This window comes from Spinacia oleracea, chromosome 4 (assembly GCF_020520425.1).
Source record: "Spinacia oleracea cultivar Varoflay chromosome 4, BTI_SOV_V1, whole genome shotgun sequence".
Taxonomy (NCBI): Eukaryota; Viridiplantae; Streptophyta; class Magnoliopsida; order Caryophyllales; family Amaranthaceae; genus Spinacia; species Spinacia oleracea.
The window spans coordinates 81,232,451-81,253,321 of NC_079490.1; the positions used below are offsets into that span (position 1 = coordinate 81,232,451).

A 20,871-nucleotide genomic window follows, 5' to 3' on the forward strand; every position below is an offset into this window, starting at 1 on the left:
AAATAAGTCCTGAAACTGAAATCAAGCCAAAAAGAACAGGGCCTTAGTTAGTACCAAAAAAGTGGTCTAACTGTTAGACGGTCTTACTGAAAAGCTTTTGTTCTAATATTTAGGCGTTGTTTGGGGAGTAATTCCTAAACAATCACGTTGATAAACAAATCTCGTCAATCAAGTGGCAGCGAAGGTAATAAACAAAGAAATAAGGGTAGCGGCGTCAGTTTTTATTCAACTATGGTTAAGAGATGTCAACGTTAGAAGATGACGGTAGATGCTAACGGAGGTTACTCAAAAGCGCGGTTTCACATTTTAGAACAGTGTTTTTAAAAAATAAATTGGGTTGTTCAAAGCCAAAATCTGGGAAGTTACAAAACCTTCCCAATTTGCTATCTGTTTGTTCATTGGGTTGAGTCCAGTGTTTTCATTTTCTCTCACTTTAAATCTCTATCATTTGAAACTGGGATTCGCCGCTCAAGCACGAAGATCTCTCAATTGGACGGTGGTAATTTCCTCAGCTTATCGGGTCTGATTTTACATGCAATAATAAGGTAATTAATCTACCTAACTATCTTGGATTGTTTAATTATTATTGCTATTTCTTCCCTCTAACTCTGGAAAACAGTTTATGAATTACAACTTGTAAATTGTTTATGGAAATAGCAGTACTTAGGTTGTGGAACTACTGTACCGTTTAAAAAATTTATGGGATTCGTAATTGTAAAAAATGGTTGGATTCGTAATTGGAAATAGTAAGTAGAATAGAATTCCGACGATATTGGAATTGTAAGTAGAATAGAATTCCGCCAATGTTTGTGGGCTGTCTTTGATTATGTTACTTGATTATGCTGATAATCATTAAGTAGAGAAATTGAATTTCTTGTTTTTAACGACTTTGGAAAAAATGAAGTAAAGTGTAGTTAAAAATATAAGTGGACTGGCCCAAAAGATTAAAGTGATGAAATACAAGAAAATGAATTTGTTAAAAAAAAATTAGTTGAAAGTGCAGGAAAATGAGTAGGCATAATTACTTTAATTGCATTTTGATGATAAGGTATACTATAGTTAAAAATATTAGTTGACTGGCAGGAAAATGAAGTAAATAGAAGTGAACAAGATGACAGTCAAGGTGTACTGCAAATAACTCGTTGTTGCATAGTGTTTAGAAAGCAAGATATTATAAGAATTCTGAGTTTTTGGAGGCAAGTAGAGGTTACGACCCGAGTTATAGCTAGAGGAGTATTTGGGGGGTAAAGTCTTTACTGTTAGATGGTCACAAATGGAGGGCTGGGAATGGCACGAGGATTTAGGTTTGGTAAGATGCTTGGTTACCAGGAGAAGGTACTTATTTTGTTCCAACTCCGAAGGATGACAACAACCCTGATTTATGAGTTGATGATCTTATTTACTTTGTGAATGGGTGCTGGAATTCGGATATGGTGGCTGCCACTTTCTCTGAAATTGAATGAAATTTAGTACTGCATATTCCAATCTCACGCTATTGGCCTTGTTATTTGAGATATTGGTGGCTTACTGTTGATGGTGAGTATACAAGTGCGAACTGGTTTTTCTCTTAGAATTTAAACAGGTCATGTGTAGGAATTATTCTGAATAAAGCTGGAATAAGATGCTCTTTTTCTTGTGTGTGTTCAAGGTTCCCTAGGAGAGGGGTGTGGAGGATCAGGGAGAAGCTGCACTTAGCTATATGATTATTGAAGAACATAAACTCTGTCAAGTCACTGTTAAAAGTATTGGTAGCTTGAGGCTGAATGCAACTTTATTTCCAGCTCCACGGCAATGTGGTGTAGGAGTTAGTGTTATTAGCAATTTGCATCATGTTTCCATTAATTTCACATTGTAGAATAGGAGTTAGTGTACTTATCGGATCACAGTTTGTGTGCATTTTTATACGCGGGATTCTGAGCACTGTTTGTGAAATTGGATTTAAGACTCACCTTGCTAGTCTAATTACTTCTCTTACTCTTTGGTTTCTTTCAGTGAAGAGTAGAGCAAAAGAAGGTCTACGAGACATAGAGATATTAGAGATTTCGAAAAGGTATCATATTCTGCCTTTCAAGATATAAGTTATAATTCCCTAAAAAAAATAAAGATAGAACTTATAACTGCAAGTTTAGACCATTAAAGCTCATCCCGGTTGTCATTTTGATTGGAACATTTTTACGCTCCTTCACTCTCCATCCTTACAGCATGCAGAGAATATATCAAATTCCAAATCTCAGTAAGTTCCATAATTTTTTCTGTTCTTTGAACTGTTCCCATGAGTGTTTACTCTCTTTAACATAACCTTTTTACTTTTCTTGCTCACCTTTCGTGGAGTCGTGGACGGTTCCTTATCGTTCATGTTAGCCGACTCCAAATTATTTTGGGACTAAGGCTTTGATGTTGTTGTTGTTTGAATTGTTCCTGTGGTTGTAGTTTTCATGGAAAGTCATAGTTTGTTACTCCTACTTGATTCAAAGTTATGGTTTTCCTTCTATTTGTTGTACTATTAGGATCAATGTCCACTTATTTAATTTCTTCTTTTGCATCCACACTCATTCCGTGTTTGTTTTCTGAAGTTTGTAGCTACTACTGATTATCCGATGTGATTTTCTCAAGAGTAGTTTACTAAATGCAGGATGAGTATTGTAGATATATGGAGAGGGGATTAGTCATGTTGTAGACAACCCCTATGTATCAGATCTATCTATTAATTGGAATCACGTCTCAGTAGTCATGGAAACTCTCACTGATAAGAATGAATATAAGGCGATAGGCCTTTTGAATTCCAAGGAAAGTGAAGTTGATAGTTGGCAAGAAATGTTACCTTCTCCGGAGCATATCATTTTGCATCTGGACCATATCCCTAAAATCTTAACTTGAAAAACACTGTACCCTGAGTGGATTGATGAGGAAGAAGACTTTGAGACACCTAGTTGCCCTACTCTTCCTAGCACTCAGGTTCCTAGAAATGTACGTATGGATCTTATCCCTGTGAAATTGCCTTGCAACATGCTTGGAAAATGGTGGAGAGATGTAGCACGACTACACCTACAGCTTGCAGTGGCAAGACTTGCAGCGTCTTCTAAGGGGTTGTATGACGTACATATACTGTTTGTTACTGAGTGCTTCTGTAACGCCTCGACTTTTCGGCTCCTTAATTAGCGTTAATAAACCGCACTTAGCTCTTCATTAGCAGCGGAATTAGGTTTAATTAATCCTAGGACCTGTGGGTATGGGCCCACAAATAAAATAATCCTTAATAACATTCCATAAATAATACAATATTCTCAAAAATAAATATAAATCAATATTCTTATAACAACCACAATAACCGAATTTCCATAATAAATATCTCTCAGCTCGATATCGTATCTCCATAATAAAATACCAACTCCAGTAATAACTCTTTCTTGAGCAACTTGAGTCCTTAAACGAACCTGTACATCATCATAAAAATAGAAAACAGGAAAAACACAGAAAAATGCCAAAAATGAGTGGAAAACTTAGTAATATTACTCCATCCCGTCAAAACGGTTTTATTTTGAAAATCATTTGGCACATATCAATCATTAGCGTTTATTGTTCGGAAATAACTAACTCAATCTCGTTATCTTGGAAACTGTGTCGGCAAGGATTCATTTCCTTTACAGCTCATTGGCAAGTACAGGCTTTGGCGGGACTTTTCTGACATCTTTTCAGGGGGGAACTGTTTCCCAAAATTTAACTTTAACATGGGCTCTACCTGTAACTTGCCCATTTACTAGTCCAGTTCACTTTTCCAAGCCGACAAAAGCAACATCGTATTTAATTCTTTAAAATAACTTTATATATCATAATTATTCCCGAACAATTAACATCATAAAATAGTAACATATTAACATAATCGTACTCATAAAACTTTAACTCATACATCATATCATCATCACATAAATCACGTAATATTCATATAATCACAAATAATACACATACGGGCATATAACCTTAGATGTTGGACATAAAAATAACATAATAAAACTTTTAGATACGGGCATAAATATAATTGCTGGACATAATAGTTACACCTTAAAACATTATACGCGCATATACATAAGTGCTGAACATAAAAATTACATAACATATACGGGCATATAAGATAAAATGCTCGACATAATAATTACCTCAATCTCTTATCATTAATTATCTTAACTCGGCATCTCTTATTAATCCTCCGAATAATTCTTTATTAGTGACAACCTCAATATAAGACAACAATTACAATTAATCATTTGCTTAAGAAAATAAGATTCCATAATTAAATGAACCACTTGAATTCATAAAACTTACTCCCATATTTCGTTACTTTTGACCAAGAAAATGCCAACTTTGTTTCTCACAACTCAAGACCCACTAACAAGTAACAATCCCTTTTTGGATTTATTTGGAAAGATCAATTAAGAAATAGGCAGTAGCAGTGAAATAAATGAAAGAACAAGGAAGCATGGCTCACGCAACAATAGGGCCGTGGATTTCCGGCGACGACAGGAGGTGGCTTCGGGTTCAGGGCGGTGGTCTGAGTCGAAGAATTGAGTCGCCGGCATAAAGTAGTGGCGGCGGTGGCGGTAGCGGCGGTGCCGCGGTGGTTGTGAAGGAGGAGAGAGAAAATGGGTAATCTTTAATGGTTTTCTTTGAATTAAACAAGGAAAAATAGAGGGGAAGCAAATTAAACTTAGAAATATCACCAGAGATATTAATTGAGTTTTAAGCTTGTATAAAAATGGAGTTTAGAAGTCTATTTATAGTGGTTTAGGTACAAGGTGAGTCATGGAGGAGGAGAAAACTATGGACATTTGGAAATCAAACTTCTTGCCACACAAGGAAGAAGAAAGGTGAATTGGCTTTGCTGTACATTTGGACAAAATTTGGAGACAAAAGAAATTCAACATCTTGGTGGCCAAGCCCTCCATTTACACGTACGGAGGAGGAAAAAGAAGCAAAATGGATCTTTGAGTTTTCAATTGATAAAATGGCAAAATGAATAAATCAGATTTTGGGTAATGAAATTGGCTGGAAAGAGAAAACTCATGTATGAAAATTAATTGGGGCTCACATAATTGGTATTATGTCACAATAAAAAGGTAGACATAATAAGATAATTAAAATAACTTGGAGAAATTTAGGACGTAATTACGTTAACAATAGTAATTACAGAATAACAAAATACGGGGTGTTACAGCTTTACAATACCAAATATCTTCACATGTAAGGAACTTATTTTGCGTTCTGGGAATGCATGGCTGTACAAGCCCAATCTGAATACTTTTCTAAGAGAAAAGGTTCAGCCTCCTGTTGGATCATGTGAGCTCGCACTTCGTCTCAATCCAAAAGGTACTTTTTCCCATTTCTCTGTTATTCTATTGGTACGAGGGCCTGTCTTTGGTGTTTAAAAGATTTAAAAGATCAATTTTCCTTATGCTGAAATGTTTATGTTTCACCTCTAGATTTGTAATTATGCCGTAGGGTTTGTAGCATTAGGTGAAGACCTGTCTTAGCTACATGGCATGATTCTGGTATGTTTAACCTGCAAGAGAAAGTCATTGGCTAATAGAGCTTATTACCCCATCCAATTTGGTAAGGATGCTGTTAGTTCTTGTTGGATCACTTTTGCATGAAATGCTTCCAGAGCATGGACACAACTGCATGAGGTGTGTGAAAGTGCCCATGTCGCCTTAGCTAAACGACGGAGTGCTCTGTAACTAAAATTTGTTTTTTCCCCTGTGCTGACATAAGACACGCACACACATACACACACAGTAGAAGAGCCAGGCAGGGTAAATAAGGCCTCAGTTAGCGTCATACACCACAATCCCGTATTGACAATTGTATTGACTGAGGTGAGAATGGGGAAATGATTTTTTCACTCTAAAAGAAACATACTATACACTCCCCTCAGTCCCCTGTAACAAATATTGAAATTCAGAAATGCTGCTAGCACTGGGAAAGAGGGTTGAGTGCACTATTCTATAAAATTGAATAAATGTAATGAAAAGTGGATATTAAGATTGGCCCAGTAATGATCAGACAAGGAGAGATCAATGATGTATTATATCTTTCTTTTTTGCTTTGGGAAGGGCGGCGTTGTTTAGTAGTTGAGAGAGAGTTGGAGGAGGCGGAGAGTGTTAAAGAAAGATGTTCACAATTTTAGTTTGTTTGACTACCATACTTTTTAAGGTGTACCTGAATTGTGTACTTTGGCTTTTATTGTAATTTTGGGACGGAGGGAGTATTCCTTAATAAACCTATATTGTATGATTGCAAATACACTTTCTTTCACTCATGAATGTCTATTAATGGTGTCTTTAAATATCCTTTGTGGATATTATATGAGTCTCTTTGTACGCATGATCAAGTGCTGTGTGTTCTGCATTTAATTACTGGATCGGATAATTTTTGAAGCAGCCAATCTATCTACTAGAAGCATATGCTACGTGTTCCGGGTGTGGAATGAGAACAGCTGACTGTGGGATACTGGATTCCTGTCGAGATTGCCGGTTGATATCTGCACAACAGAATGGATTAACTAGCCTCGGGGGTGGTTCGAGGATCCCCCCTCCGATGCTTAAGTAAGATTACTGAGAGATTAAGAGATGATTAGGGAGTAAGAAAGAAGTGTGTTTAAGTGTTTTTGTACCTCATAGCAATAAATGAGGTGCTCCTTATATAGACCAATCCAAGGGTACGATCTGGTAGGTCCCTTGTGGTTAGATAGCGACCTGTTGATAGTGACCCTTGGTTGGTTGTCTTCATGATAATGCCGGTAGGCTGTCTTGCAGAAATGCCGGTAGAGGATATTTACCTAAGATGACCAGGTTACCTGCAGGTTAAGTTTACATACGGGGAGTTCTGCCGGTACCAGGTGGTGCCGGTAGGACACCCCGTACAACTAGCCCCCTCAGAGTAAGCGCATATATGACCATTGTTGCGCTTGCTCTGAGTTTAATGGGAAAAAATAAGTATTATTTTGATACCTGGTGGTACAACTAGCCCCCTCAGAGTGAAGCGCAGATGCTGACTGTGTTGCGAGTGTTTATGAGAAAAGACCGCGAACAGTTTGACGACTGCCTTCGCTCTGAATGAATAACTTTGTTGCTAGGTCCTTTTGGAAAAAATATTTGGACGACTGGCCCCCTTGGAAAAAGATTTTGACGACTAGCCCCCTTGAAAAAGGGTTGGACGACTAGCCCCCTTGGAAAAAGATTTTGACGACTAGCCCCCTTGAAAAAGGGTTGGACGACTAGCCCCCTTGTAAAAGGTTTGGACGACTAGCCCCCTTGAAATTGCCGTTTGGACGACTAGCCCCCTTGTAAAAGGTTCTGACGACTAGCCCCCTTGAAAAAGATTTGGACGACTAGCCCCCTTGAAATTGCCGTTTGGACGACTAGCCCCCTTGAAAAAGATTTGGACGACTAGCCCCCTTGAAATTGCCGTTTGGACGACTAGCCCCCTTGAAAAAGATTTGGACGACTAGCCCCCTTGGGAATACTTCAGATGACTACCGCTTTTCGAATTTTTTCCCCTACAAGTGGCGGGAGATTGCTAGCCACGTTCCTCCACGTGGCCTTCATCCTGTGCCTTATTTTTTGTGCTTATTTTGGGCCGTTGATTTCGATCGTAACTGTCTCTTCAACTGCTCGACTTAAGGGGCATGACCTTTCACATCCCCCCTCTTTGACCTATAAGACCCCAAAACTTCTTCGAGACTTTACTTTTTTAACCACTTTTACTTCGTTTGAATTTTCGATTTCTCTTTCTTCCCTTGCGGTTTTGCGTTGAACTCTGTTGCTGTTTTACCCAGTCTTTGCTGTTGTGGTGATTTGTACTTGCTAAGGTTCTTAGCCTCTTTTCCTTTCGTTGCTGAATTCTGGGTTTTCCTTCCCCTCTCTTATCCTTGTGGTTGATTTTTCTTTGTTTCTGTGTTTTTTGTAGGTTTTTTCTGTGTTTCTCTTTGACGTGGTTCATTGTATTTCAAACTTCAGAAAATTCGTAGGTATCCCCCCCCCTCTTTTCTGCTCCTCTTTGATTACTTAGCTTTTGCTTTTCTTTGTTGTGTTTTACTTTTTACTACCCGCCGCCTCGAAAATGACCAAAACTTTGGGCGGGGACAATCCTTCTTCTCAACCTTCTGGGTTTTCTGGTTGGAGTGTTCCTCGAGAGAGTAATTGTAGTTGGGCCCGGGAGGAGCCGTACTTTCAATCTAATTTAAGACGAACCGCCATTCGTGAGGTGTATGACGAGGGTTTGAGTCAGGCTGAGAGAGAGCGTTGCTTTGCCCTACATCAACTGCGGTCTCGAATGATAAGGGAAACGCGATCTAAAGAACGCCCTACTCCGGCTACCGAGGCCGCTTTAGATGTCTCCCCTATTTCAGTGCGGTATCACATTCGCTCTTATCGCGAATTTTTGGATTCCGCCGGTAGTGGCCATGGACAGTATGGAACTAATACTGGCAACCTCGGTGTTTCTTTTGGTCAGGCTGATACGATGGCACCGGAACAACCAGCTAGCACTAGCGGTCGCCGCCCTGGTAAAGAGCCTGCTACTGACGACGTTGGTATTGCTATTGGGGAATATTCTGATGGTGATTCCATTTTTGAGGATTCCGCCGGTAAGGGTGTTGACGAACACAGAAGTGGTGGTGGCGATGAAGCCGGCGTGTCTGGTGGAGACGGTATGGAAATCAACGATGAGGGTGTGGAAGCCAACGATGAGGGTATTGGCTCAGATGATGATGACCCTGCCGATATTATAGTGGCCGAAGTTCTCGCGGATGAGGGTAAGGAGCAGCCTTATTTTACCGACGACTCCACGGACGTTCACAGGAAAGAAGAGCTTCCCCCTTTAGAGACTCTTCCTCGCACGACAAAGATTTTGACGACATGGCGCGATTTGATTATTAAGAAGAATCATGTAGTACATGGGGGGGTTTTTCTTGGCTTACCTGCTGAATATAAATTGGTAGTGCCGGCTGAAGGTGCTACAATTTTTGATTGCCCTCCCGGCCATATTGCTGTTTATGCGAAGCATTTTGATTTTGGGCTTCGCTTTCCTTTGCATCCTTTCGTTGAGAAGATATTTCGCGCCTGGAATGTTTGTTTGGCCCAGGTTACACCTACTACTATCAGAACCGTTATTTCTTTCGTCTGGCTGTGTCTGTTTAAGCAATGGCCGCTGACATTAAATTTATTCAAGCGATTGCTGTGGCTAAAGAAGGACGGTGAGACGGGGTGGATGTCGGCCTATAGTGCAACAAAAAGGAAGACTGTGCATCCGCCGCTGTCGAGTTGTAAAGACTGGCAGGATCGTTTTTATTTTGTTCAAGTTCCCGACACTTTTCTTCTTCGGCGGACTTTTACCAAACCTAGGCCTCGAATGGAGCAGTATAACCAGCGTGGTTTGGGCCGCCGGGAGAGAAAAGCATTTGATTATTTAGAGTGCGACATTCTTGATGTCGGCCTCAGCAAGAAGCAGGCTGTAAATAGAAATTGGCTTCCTAATGCCTATTATATTTTGGGTAGCCAACCGTTGTCTGCTGTCGGTTTATGCAATACTCATTGCTTTGGTAAACACATCATTAGTTGGTTTGCCCGCCTGAAAATAATCAATTTTTTTATTTTGTACAAGTGTCTTTCCGGTATTAATTCCTTTGTCGTCTTTTTCAGGTACGAAAACCTTGGATAGGGACCTTCTTGGTTTTGACGAGAATTGGAGACCTGTGTGCACGCAGCCTCCTCAACCTAAAGCTAAATACGACACAATAGCAACGTATTCAACCCGAGCTTCCTCTCGTCGCTCTACTACCACTGTTGCAAAGAATCGTGTGAGTGCCGCCTGCAAATCCAAATCCTCCTCTGTCGTTGTTTCTCAAGCTCCGCCTTCATCCACAATGCAGTCCAATCCCACAGGCCGAGGTGGAACCCGCCGGAAAAGGTCGTCTCTTAATTCCAGTCGGTCTAATCCGACTAAGAGGGCAAGGGGCACTGGTGAGGATGATGCTTACGCCGATCACGAGGCAAATGAGCCGGTCTTGGAGTCTGCTGCCAAGAAAACTACTGAAACCGCCCTTCAGGCGCAGCCGTCTCCACCAGCGTCTATTCAGATTTTGGACGAGGGTCCTGTCGGCGGTTTTATTGAGGACTTCCACCGGCAAGCTACTTCTGCTGCTGTTACCGGTGGTAACTCTAGTATGCCTCCCGTCAGTCGCAGCGAGAACAAGTCTGGTGATTCTCGACTGAATTATCATCTGCCGCTTCGTACCGGCGGTTGGATTGAGGATACCCCCTTTAAGATCCCGGAAGCAATGAAATCATGGTTCGGGTCTTTTGGCGGCGAACCCACCGATCAGTTCTACCCAAACATTGATCTGCTGTGTGGGGAGTCGGTGGCGACGGATTCTGCTAAGGACGGTGGGGATTTGGGCTACCGTGCTTTTCGGGATCTGATTACTCCTGCTGACAGGCCACAGGGTCAGATTGACGCCCCTGCTGCTCAGCATTTCAACGATTTGTACAAGGTATTTCTTGCTTAGTTTGCTACAACTTTCTATCCGGCTATTTTTGATTACTCACTTGCTACATGTTTTTTTTTTGTTTTGTTTCTTAGGCTGTTCAATCCAGCATGGATTTGTACTATGTCTATCGTTGGAACCAGATGCAGCTGACGCAGAATAACATTGATATTGCCGAGCTGAAGAAGCGGGCTGAGGCGGCTGAATCTGCTTTGAAGATTAATGAGAAGAAGTTGGAGAGTGCTTCTTCGAATTTGGAGGCGGCGAACCGAAGGCTGGAAGAGGTTGAGCCGAAGCTGAAGGCTGAAACTGAGAGGGCAGACGGTCTGACTGAGGAGCTGACTGATCTTAACCAGAGTTTGCCTGTGGTGAAGAAGACTGCCGCCAAGAGGGCTGTTGATAAGCTTCTCCAGTCTGACTGGTTTAATGATATTCTTACTCTGCGCCATAACGGTGGTTGGTGCGCTGCTCATCGGGTCGTTTGCCATGTGAAGAAACTGGATGAGGATGGGTGGCAAGAATTTGAGGCTGGGTATGAGGAGAAGGAGCTGTACAAGGTTGCTACCGGCTTTGAGCCTCAGGAGCTACCCGAGGCTGTGATTTGCAATGCCAATCAAAGAACCTTGCCCCCCTTGCAAGTTCCAGAAGATGCCTACTGGTCTGGTGATGAGCGTGCCGTTTGACGGTCTTGGCAGTCATCACCCTCCTCTTCTTGCGGATCCTCTACTTTTCCCAGCCGGCCTCGTACATGTTAGGGTTTTTTAGCTTAGGCGGTTGGCTTTTGACTTTTTGCCAGATGCTGTTAGGGCACTTATTGTTGATGTAACATATCTTAGAACATCGTTTTATTGTAGGGGTGTCGGTTTTAATCGACATCTTTTGTGCCTTGTGATCAGCTAATCACTTCGCAAGATTTTTTGGTGATGGCTGTCGGTTTTTAGTGTTTTTTCTGCTGTAATCATGCATTTATAACAAGTAGTTTTTTGATTGTATGTTTACTTCGTTTTGTGTATGATACTTCCATTTTATTAGCATGAACTCTTATTTGTTGACGGCCTTTCTATATTTCTATCTTGTTGAAATGATACACTTCGAAATGATTGTTATGTTTCGAAATGGAGTGCATCTTGACATCGTTTATTTTCTCTAACACTTTTAATTACAACAAATTATTATGGGTTGCTACGCTTCGCAGTACAAGTGCTCAAACGGCATTTATTTTCTGTACGGCTACTAGTCACACCATACAATTCGTTGAATGCTACGCTTCACAATGGAGTGCGCCTTAACGACATTTATTTTCTCCAAAGCTACTAATCACAACAACTTTATTATGGACTGCTACGCTTCGCAGTAGAGTGCCCAAACGGCATTTATTTTCTGTACGGCTACTGATCACATCCATACACTTCGTTGAATGCTACGCTTCACAATGGAGTGCCCCTTAACGGCATTTATTTTCTCCAAAGCTACTAATCACAACAACTTTATTATGGACTGCTACGCTTCGCAGTAGAGTGCCCAAACGGCATTTATTTTCTGTACTGTTACTGATCACATCCATACACTTCGTTGAATGCTACGCTTCACAATGGAGTGCCCCTTAACGGCATTTATTTTCTCCAAAGCTACTAATCACAACAACTTTATTATGGACTGCTACGCTTCGCAGTAAAGTGCCCAAACGGCATTTATTTTCTTTACTGTTACTGATCACATCCATACATTACCTTTGCGTGTTGATTTATGCAGCGTTTGTTTTTTGCTTTCTTCTTCCTTCATTTATGGACTGGTCGTATTTGGGGACCGCCCTAATTATACATAACAGCAAAATGCAGACTGCTATTGCAATCAGCCTGCTCATACATCATCATTACAGTTTTTTTTCAAACATAGTACTTTCTCAGAGTACTGGCGTTCCAGGAGTTTTTGAGCGCGGTACCATCCATTTGCATTAACCGGTATGATCCAGGAACTATTTCCTCCCATATCTGGTATGGTCCTTCCCAATTGGCTGTCAGCTTTCCTTGAGCATTTCCTTTTCCTGTTGCCGCCGTTCTCCGCAGTACCAGGTCTCCTACTCCTAGAGGCCGATGCTTCACTTTCTTGTTGTATGCTCTGCTCATTCTGCTTTTGTATGCTGCCGAACTTACTTCTGCTTTCATGCGGATTTCTGGCATGAAATCCAACTGATGTCGCAGCAGCTGATCGTTTCTCTCCTCATCGTAATGCTGGATTCGCATGGTTGGCAGAGCCATTTCTGCCGGTATAACAGCCTCAGACCCGAAGCTTAATTTGAACGGACTCTCGCCGGTAGCCTCCTTGATAGCAGTTCTGTTGCACCACAGAATCTCTGGCATAAGATCTGCCCATTTGCCTTTACAGTCTTCTAGCTTCTTTTTCAGTGCAGCCAGGATTTGCTTATTCGCCGCCTCTGCTTGCCCATTGCTCTGTGGGTGACATACTGACGAGTGAGCTAACTTTACTCTGTATAATCCCAGGAAGCATTGTATGGGTGCACAATCAAACTGTGCTCCATGGTCAAAAACTATTGCCTGCGGCAGCCCGAATCTTGTTATTATATTTTTCCATATGAATTTTTTCACCTGGTTTGCCGTTATTTTTGCTACCGGCTCTGCTTCTATCCACTTGGTGAAGTAGTCCACTGCTACTATTAAGAACTTGCGCCCTCCAGCCGCCATTGGGAATGGTCCAACAATATCCATTCCCCATTGTGCGAATGGGATTGGGTTCAGAATGGGCATCAAATCATTGGCCGGCAAGTTTATCACAGCTGAAAACTTTTGACATTTCTCGCACTTTTTTACATAAGCTCGACAATCTTCTAACATTGTTGGCCAGTAATAGCCTTGCCTTTGACAGATGATGGCAAGGGGTTTTCCACCGGCATGGTTCCCACATGTTCCTTCGTGCATCTCTTCGATTAGCCTTGCTGACTCGAATGCTGGTAGGCACCTTAAGAATGGCAGGCTAAATGACTTTTTGTACAACCGTCCCCACAGGATGATGTACCAAACCGAGTCCCTTCTTGTCTTTTTGGCCTCTGCAAAATCTGCTGGTAGCGCTCCAGTCTGTATGTATGTTTGGATATTATCGTACCATTCTGAGGTAGTTGTGATGGCCATGACCCGTATTATCTCCGACTCCGTATTTCGCTTATTCATGACTTCCATCATGACTGTTCTTTTCAAGTCGGCGACATTTGAACTTGCTAACTTTGATAGGGCGTCTGCCAGTGTGTTCTCTGCTCGGGGTACCAGATTAATGCTGAATTTCTCTAGCTGAGCCGACACCGACCTCAACTTCTCCAGGTATTTGACCATCGAAGGTTCTTTGGCCTCATATTCTCCGCTGAATTGACTTGCTACCAGCTGGGAGTCTGTTGTCAGTATTACTCTTTTGGCATCTGCTGCGAGGCACATTTGGATGCCGGCAATTGCTGCCTCGTATTCTGCCTCGTTATTTGACGCGTTGAACGTAAACTTTATAGCATACTCAAAAATGTCTCCTGCTGGCGATTTCATGATTATTCCAGCCCCACTGCCTGTCTGTGCAGCTGAACCATCCACTGACACATCCCATACTTCAGCTTGTACTTCATCCTCTTGGTATGACGCTTCAACTATGAAGTCCGCCAATGCCTGGGCTTTGATTGCAGTTCTTGGCCGGAATTCCAAGTCAAACTCGGACAACTCTATTGCCCATTTTAGCAACCGGCCTGATGTATCTAGCTTGCTGATGGCTTTTTCGAGAGGAAAGTTTGTTAGCACTTCGATTGTATGCGCATCAAAGTATGGTCTTAACTTTCTAGCCGCGATGAGGACTGCATATGCCATTTTTTCCACCAACGTGTACCTTGTTTCTGGGCCGTTTAGCACATGGCTCACAAAATATACCGGCTGCTGCCCTTTGTTTTCTGTTTCGGCTACCAGTACTGCTGCAACTGTCTTTGGCGACGCCGATATGTACAGTTGTAATTTGCCGCCCTCTTTTGCCCTTGCTATTGTTGGCAGGTTTTTTAAGTGACTTTTTAGAGCTTCAAAGGCCTCTTGCTCTGCCGGCCCCCATTTGAACTTCTTGTTTTGCCTCAGGGTTGTGAAGAAGGGCATTTGCTTATCTGCCGACTTGCTCACAAATCTGTTTAAGGCGGCCATTTTTCCTGTCAGCCGCTGTATGTCTTTTACGCTCTTGGGTTGCGGCAGACTGATGATTGCTTCTACTTTTTCAGGGTTGGCGTCTATGCCACGCTCGCTGACCAAGAAACCCAGGAATTTTCCCGACCTTACTCCGAAGACGCATTTTTGTGGGTTTAATTTCATCCTGTATTTCCTCAAAGTTTCAAAAGTTTCTCGGAGGTCGCTAACATGATCCTCCTCCTTCCGGCTTTTTACGATAGAGTCATCTACATAGACCTCCACGTTTCTGCCTTTTTGGTCGGCGAACACCTTGTCAACCAGCCTTTGATATGTTGCCCCTGCATTTTTCAACCCGAACGGCATCGCCTTATAACAGAAAACTCCTGCATCTGTGATAAAGGCCGCCTTCTTCCTATCTGATTTATGCAGGCTGACCTGATGATACCCTGAGAAAGCATCTAGGAAACTGAGCATTGCGTGACCGCTAGTGGAGTCTACCAGCCTATCAATCCGTGGCAGGGGGTAGAAATCTTTCGGACATGCTCTGTTAAGGTTGGTGAAATCTACGCACATTCTCCATGACCCACTTGACTTTTTTACCATTACCACGTTTGCCAACCATTCGGGGTAGTCACATGGCTCAATGAAACCTGCCGCCAGAAGTTTATCCACCTCTTCTTGTATTGCTGTCATTTTTTCCGTGGAGAAATTACGTTTTTTCTGCCGTACAGGCCTAACATTTCTGTCGGCGTTTAATCGGTGAACCATTATCTCTGGATCGATACCAGGCATCTCATCCGCCGAGAATGCGAAGATGTCAGCGTGCTCTCTCAGCAAGCTTATGAGGTTGACCTTCATGTCACTCCCCATTTCCGTAACGATCACGACTGTTCTATCCATGTTTCCAGCCTCCAGCTCGATATTTTCTGTCAGACCATCTGGCATTGGTCTTGGTGCTGATACCGGCCTTTCATCAAAGTGTTCCATGTTTAGGTCGGTTCGACCCCTTTTTGTGCAGCTCTTTCTTTTTGACAGTTGTTCTTGTCTTGCCGGCTTAGTAGTCAAGTGTATCTCTTGCCTTGCCGGCTCAGTAGTCAAGTTCACTTCTGGGACCATTCTTCCCGGTGTTCTCAAAGCAGTCAAGTAACAGGACCTTGCGCCAACTGACTTCCCCTTATCTTTGCCGGCCTTTCCAAGTTCGACATATATATCATTGTCAAGTGATAGGTGGAGACTACCGCCTGCACGTCATGTATGAATGGGCGACCGATGATCACATTGTAGGCCGCTGGCACTTTAATGATTAGGAAATCCACCATGAGATCTCGCATTTCGGATCCTTCTCCGATTTTCACCGGCAGCCTTATACTACCCTCTGGGTACACTGTAGATCCTGAGAAACCGATTACTGGGTAGTTTACCCTTTGAAGTTCGTCCTCTGGTATGTGCAATTGTTTGAAAGCTTCCCAGAAGATGATGTTTGCTGAGCTGCCGCCGTCTACCAGTACTCTGTTCACATCGGCATTTGCTATATCAATTGTAAGAACTAGTGGGTCATCATGCGGGAAAATGATGCCTCTGCAATCCGATTCCGAGAATGTCATCACTGGTATGCTGGGTGGGTTAGGCCACACTCTTGTGTTATGAAAGTTTACCATGTGCCTGTGTTCCTCCAAGCTTCTACTGGCGCCGCTTATTGTCCCTCCGTGGACTGGGCCGCCAGAAATTACATACACGGGTGGTTTTTTCCCGCCATCCCTCTGTTCTGCTCTGGCACTGGTTTCCGGCTGTTTTTGCTCGATTCTAGGCGGCTGATATGGTTGCTCGATTCTAGGGTATTGTTGTTGATTTTGCTGTTGTGGCCGGTATGAATTGGTAGGGTTTCCTCCCACCGAGTTGTTGTTACCATTTCCCTGCCTTGCCCTATACTGTGAGAAATACCCCTTTCTGACCATATCCTCAATGTTGTCTTTGAGGTCTCTGCAGTCCTCTGTTAGGTGGCCGTGCTCATTATGGAAGTCACAGAATTTCTTGACATTCCTTTCCCTACTCTGCATTGGTGGTGGCCTTCTCCAGCCATCCATCTTGTTGTTTATGTTATAAATTGCCGTCCGCGGTGTGTTCAGCGGAGTGTAGTTATCAAAGAGTCCTCTGGACTCCCTTCTGTCTTGCCGGCTTCTCTGCCCTTGTGGATTGGCATTTCTGTTATTCTGGTTTCTCTGGCCTGCCCCTTGCTGATAATTGCTCTGATGAAAATTGTTTCCTCCTTTTCCCGTCTGTGGGTTATAGCTTGGATTGTACCCGACATTTCCGCCGGTTGCCACTACCACATTGGAGATCTTCATCATTTCATCCCCCCTGATGTACTCGTTGGCCTTGTGCAGGACGTCACCCAGATTGGTGTATGACTCCCGGCTGAGATATTTCTTGAATTCGCACTCTTGCATTCCCCTCATAAGAGCCAGAACAGCAACCTCCTGCTGCAAATTGGGAATAGTGATTGACTCGTTGTTAAAGCGGGTGAGATAATCCCTTAACGGCTCTCTATCTCTTTGAGCGAACGACATCAACTCTCCCGATGATTTCTTTCTCTTCTGTTTGCTCACAAATCGTGACAAAAACGACGCCTGCAGCTGTCGGAAACTGTATATGGAGTGTGCCTCTATGCCCTTATACCAGCTCGCTGCCACTCCTAGGAGTGTGGATGGGAATACTTTGCACCACATGGCATCAGAATCAGTGTACAGCATCATGTGCTGTTCGAATGTGGTGCAGTGATCCTCCGGATCCGTCGTCCCATCGTATCTTCCTGTCGGGATTTTTATCCTTTCCATCCTTTCTTCTAGGATTTCTCGGCACAGGGGAGAATCCTTTGGCTGGATTGTCTGCCGTCTAGCTATCTGTAGAACCGGCGCTCTTCGTTCATATTCCGCGGTGGGGACTTGCTCTGTTTCAGGCCATTCTGTTTCCGCCGGATCCGAGCGCTTTCTTTTTTCTGGGGTGTTCTCTTGATTCAGGGCGGTTAGGAGATCCCTAACAGGTAACTGGGGGACCGCCGACCTGGTCTTTCTTAGACTGCCGACTGACCCTGGCTGCTGCGAAGCTGGTAGCTCTGACAAATCGGCCATCACCGCTGACAGTGTTTTCAATTGCTCTCCCGTGAATACTTCCGACAGGGGAGACAGGCGCTCCTGCAGCGTCTGCTCCAGCGGAGTTTTCGGTTGCTCTCTGGCAGGGCTTTCTATTTCTAACTCATCATCATCCTCCACTGCGAATTCCCTTTGTGCCGGTATCGAGGTGTTTTTTGTTATTGGGCTGATAACTGATTGTGCTTGTGACGGATGGACGGGGTTTAGAAGTGAGGGTTGAAACTTGGAGGTTGTCGCCGGTTGTGGGGTTGTTGCTTTTTCTTGACTTTTCTTTGATTTTTTACCGTCTTTCTGTGAGAAATCCATGCTGACTGTTCTACCGTTTCAAGGGATAAGGTCCCCTCCTTCTAGCGCCAATTGTTCCGGGTGTGGAATGAGAACAGCTGACTGTGGGATACTGGATTCCTGCCGAGATTGCCGGTTGATATCTGCACAACAGAATGGATTAACTAGCCTCGGGGGTGGTTCGAGGATCCCCCTCCGATGCTTAAGTAAGATTACTGAGAGATTAAGAGATGATTAGGGAGTAAGAAAGAAGTGTGTTTAAGTGTTTTTGTACCTCATAGCAATAAATGAGGTGCTCCTTATATAGACCAATCCAAGGGTACGATCTGGTAGGTCCCTTGTGGTTAGATAGCGACCTGTTGATAGTGACCCTTGGTTGGTTGTCTTCATGATAATGCCGGTAGGCTGTCTTGCAGAAATGCCGGTAGAGGATATTTACCTAAGATGACCAGGTTACCTGCAGGTTAAGTTTACATACGGGGAGTTCTGCCGGTACCAGGTGGTGCCGGTAGGACACCCCGTACACTACGATCCTACACTCAGCACATTTTTATGTATGTGGAGCCATTGCGGCAGCACAAAGCATTCGAATGTCGGGTTCAACTCGTGATTTAGTCATTCTTGTTGATGACACAATTAGTGAGTATCGTCGAGGTGGGCTCGAGGCTGCAGGTTGGAACATTCATACCATTCAAAGAATCAGGAACCCTAAAGTTGAACCAGAAGCCTATAACAAGTGGAACTACAACAAATTATGTCTTTGGCAGCTAACAGATTATGACAAGATCATTTCATAGATGCGGACCTTCTTTTACTCAGAAATCTAGACTTCCTATTCGGGGTTGTCGGAGATTTCTTCCACAGGGAACAATCCTACTCTTTTCAACTTTGGAGTCATTCTAGTTGTAACGTATTTGTTATGGTTATAAAATCGAATATAATTGTTAGACTGGAATGAATATGTCTAAGATTGTACTGTAAAATATAAAATATGTAAAACCGAATATAATTGTTAGACTGGAATGTGTATGTCTAAGATTGTACTGTAAAATATAAAATATGTAAATTCAAATTTAATTGGTAGATTAAAATGTATATGTCTATGATTGTACTGTAGAATATAAAATATATTAAATCGAACATAATTGTTAGGTTGGAATATATATGTCTACGATTGTACTGTAAAATATAAAATATATTAAATCGAATATAAATGTTAGACTATACTGAATATATATACGATTTAATATTTTTTATATTTGAAATTTAAGTTAGATAAACTGAATCAGTTCAAAGAACATGGAATCTATTACATTATAGTAAAATAGACATCAGGGATGACACGTGTCACTTCTTGATGCCAAATATTCCCGCTAAAACTATTTTCCTAAAAAATCTTTATCTTTTATATTTACTATTCTTTTTTTATGAACCGTTTATGTATAGAAATATTTCATTTGGATATATTACGTACGGATTATAAAAAATTCAGAGATATGCACTGTGAGGATGGTACACCAAACTTGGTGAAGTATGGTATTAGGGATGGTAGATGTAGATATGATACGGAAGTAATGACTTCTATCCTTGAAATAGCAGAAAAGTGCTCAACGAGGGTATGATTGCAGTGGGTCAACCTTTTGATGTTGTTATAGAGGATCAAGTGGAAAGTGATGATGAGATAGTAGAAGATGATGAGTTAAAAGAAGATAATGAGATTCAGATTGAGGATGATGATGATGATGTGTGGTTGAGATTGAGAACCCAAACCTAGTTGTTCGTGGGCCTACTATTGAGATTTATAGTTGTTCTGAGGTTGAGCCTAAAGTTAATGGTGAAGTCTCAAGCATGCCTCAACAAGATGATGATATGGATGAGGATTCAAATCCAGAGGAAGATTTGATGATCTAGAAGATCAAGATTTTACTCCAGAGCTTTGGTGGGTGACATGGTTAAAAAATGTATTCCACGCGGGTGATGAGGCGGTGATTGATTTTAGATTTGACTTGACTTCCTTGATTATCCCTCATCTAATTCATTATAAATATATCAACATTTTTTTACTACTCCTTTTATTCCAATTTAATCGTCACACTTTCTTTTTTCGACCACCCAATTTAATTTTCATATTTCTTTTACGGCATGAACTCACTAATATATTACATCTCTCTTCTCACTATCAAAAATTAAGGTCTCACTTATTCTCTCATTTGGTTAAAATACTTTTGTGTTTAAATATAATAGATAAGCCAAAATCTACTTATCGTATAAAACTGAAACTTAATGTGACGATTAAATTGGGACGGTTAGAATACTATACTACAAATTAGGTAGTATAACGTTTTGTTTATTTACTCACTTAATCTAATCAGAAAGCCGAATTGTCGAATAATCTAAACAAAAAAATATTAATTCAAAACTCTCTTACCGAAAAAATAGGTGAGTCTAGGGGAGGGTTTGAGGCGGGGGTGTAAACACGGGTGGGTGGTGGAGTAGGGATGTATTTTATTTTTTACCCCTCGAGACAGGGATTGGGAGCGGTGGCTATCATTCCTATCACTAGTGGCAGGGATGGGAATGAAATTTTTAGGTGGGTACGATGTAAAGGTCGCGTCCCGCCTCTAAATAAGTAAATGGTGAGTTATGTGTTAAGTAGATATGACTATCGAAGGGAATGGTGGATGAAAGTAAACTTATTTTTGATACAGGTGATGAATGATTGATGATGAATATAATTTTGTCC

At 42.1% G+C, this 20,871-nt stretch overlaps 2 protein-coding genes and 1 long non-coding RNA gene across 3 annotated transcripts; 1 reads left to right on the forward strand and 2 right to left on the reverse strand.

The window, feature by feature from the left end:
- Nucleotides 1-3,215: 3,215 nt before the first annotated feature.
- On the reverse strand, nt 3,216-6,127 carry LOC130459794 (uncharacterized). The gene is made up of 2 exons (XR_008919418.1): nt 4,155-6,127; nt 3,216-3,434 (listed from the first exon to the last, which is right to left on the reverse strand). It is a non-coding gene; the product is annotated as an uncharacterized lncRNA (long non-coding RNA).
- Nucleotides 6,128-9,711: 3,584 nt separating this feature from the next.
- On the forward strand, nt 9,712-11,527 carry LOC130459792 (uncharacterized). The gene is made up of 2 exons (XM_056827342.1): nt 9,712-10,543; nt 10,633-11,527. Exons 1-2 carry the CDS (start codon nt 9,917-9,919, stop codon nt 11,218-11,220), a joined length of 1,215 nt encoding a protein of 404 aa, XP_056683320.1. The 5' UTR covers nt 9,712-9,916; the 3' UTR covers nt 11,221-11,527.
- Nucleotides 11,528-15,833: 4,306 nt separating this feature from the next.
- Nucleotides 15,834-18,149, reverse strand: LOC130471656 (uncharacterized). Its single transcript, XM_056841905.1, has one exon. The coding sequence runs from the start codon at nt 18,147-18,149 to the stop codon at nt 15,834-15,836; it is 2,316 nt and encodes a 771-aa protein (XP_056697883.1).
- Between the last annotated feature and the right edge of the window lie 2,722 nt (nt 18,150-20,871).

What these genes read in the sequence shown, in the direction of transcription:
- LOC130459792 (XM_056827342.1), top strand. Translation starts at nt 9,917, where the DNA reads ATGCAGTCCAATCCCACAGGCCGAGGTGGAACCCGCCGGAAAAGGTCG. An exon ending in ATTTCAACGATTTGTACAAG is followed by an intron (nt 10,544 to 10,632) that starts GTATTTCTTGCT and finishes TTTGTTTCTTAG; the next exon opens with GCTGTTCAATCCAGCATGGA.
- LOC130471656 (XM_056841905.1), bottom strand. Translation starts at nt 18,149, where the DNA reads ATGGATTTCTCACAGAAAGACGGTAAAAAATCAAAGAAAAGTCAAGAA.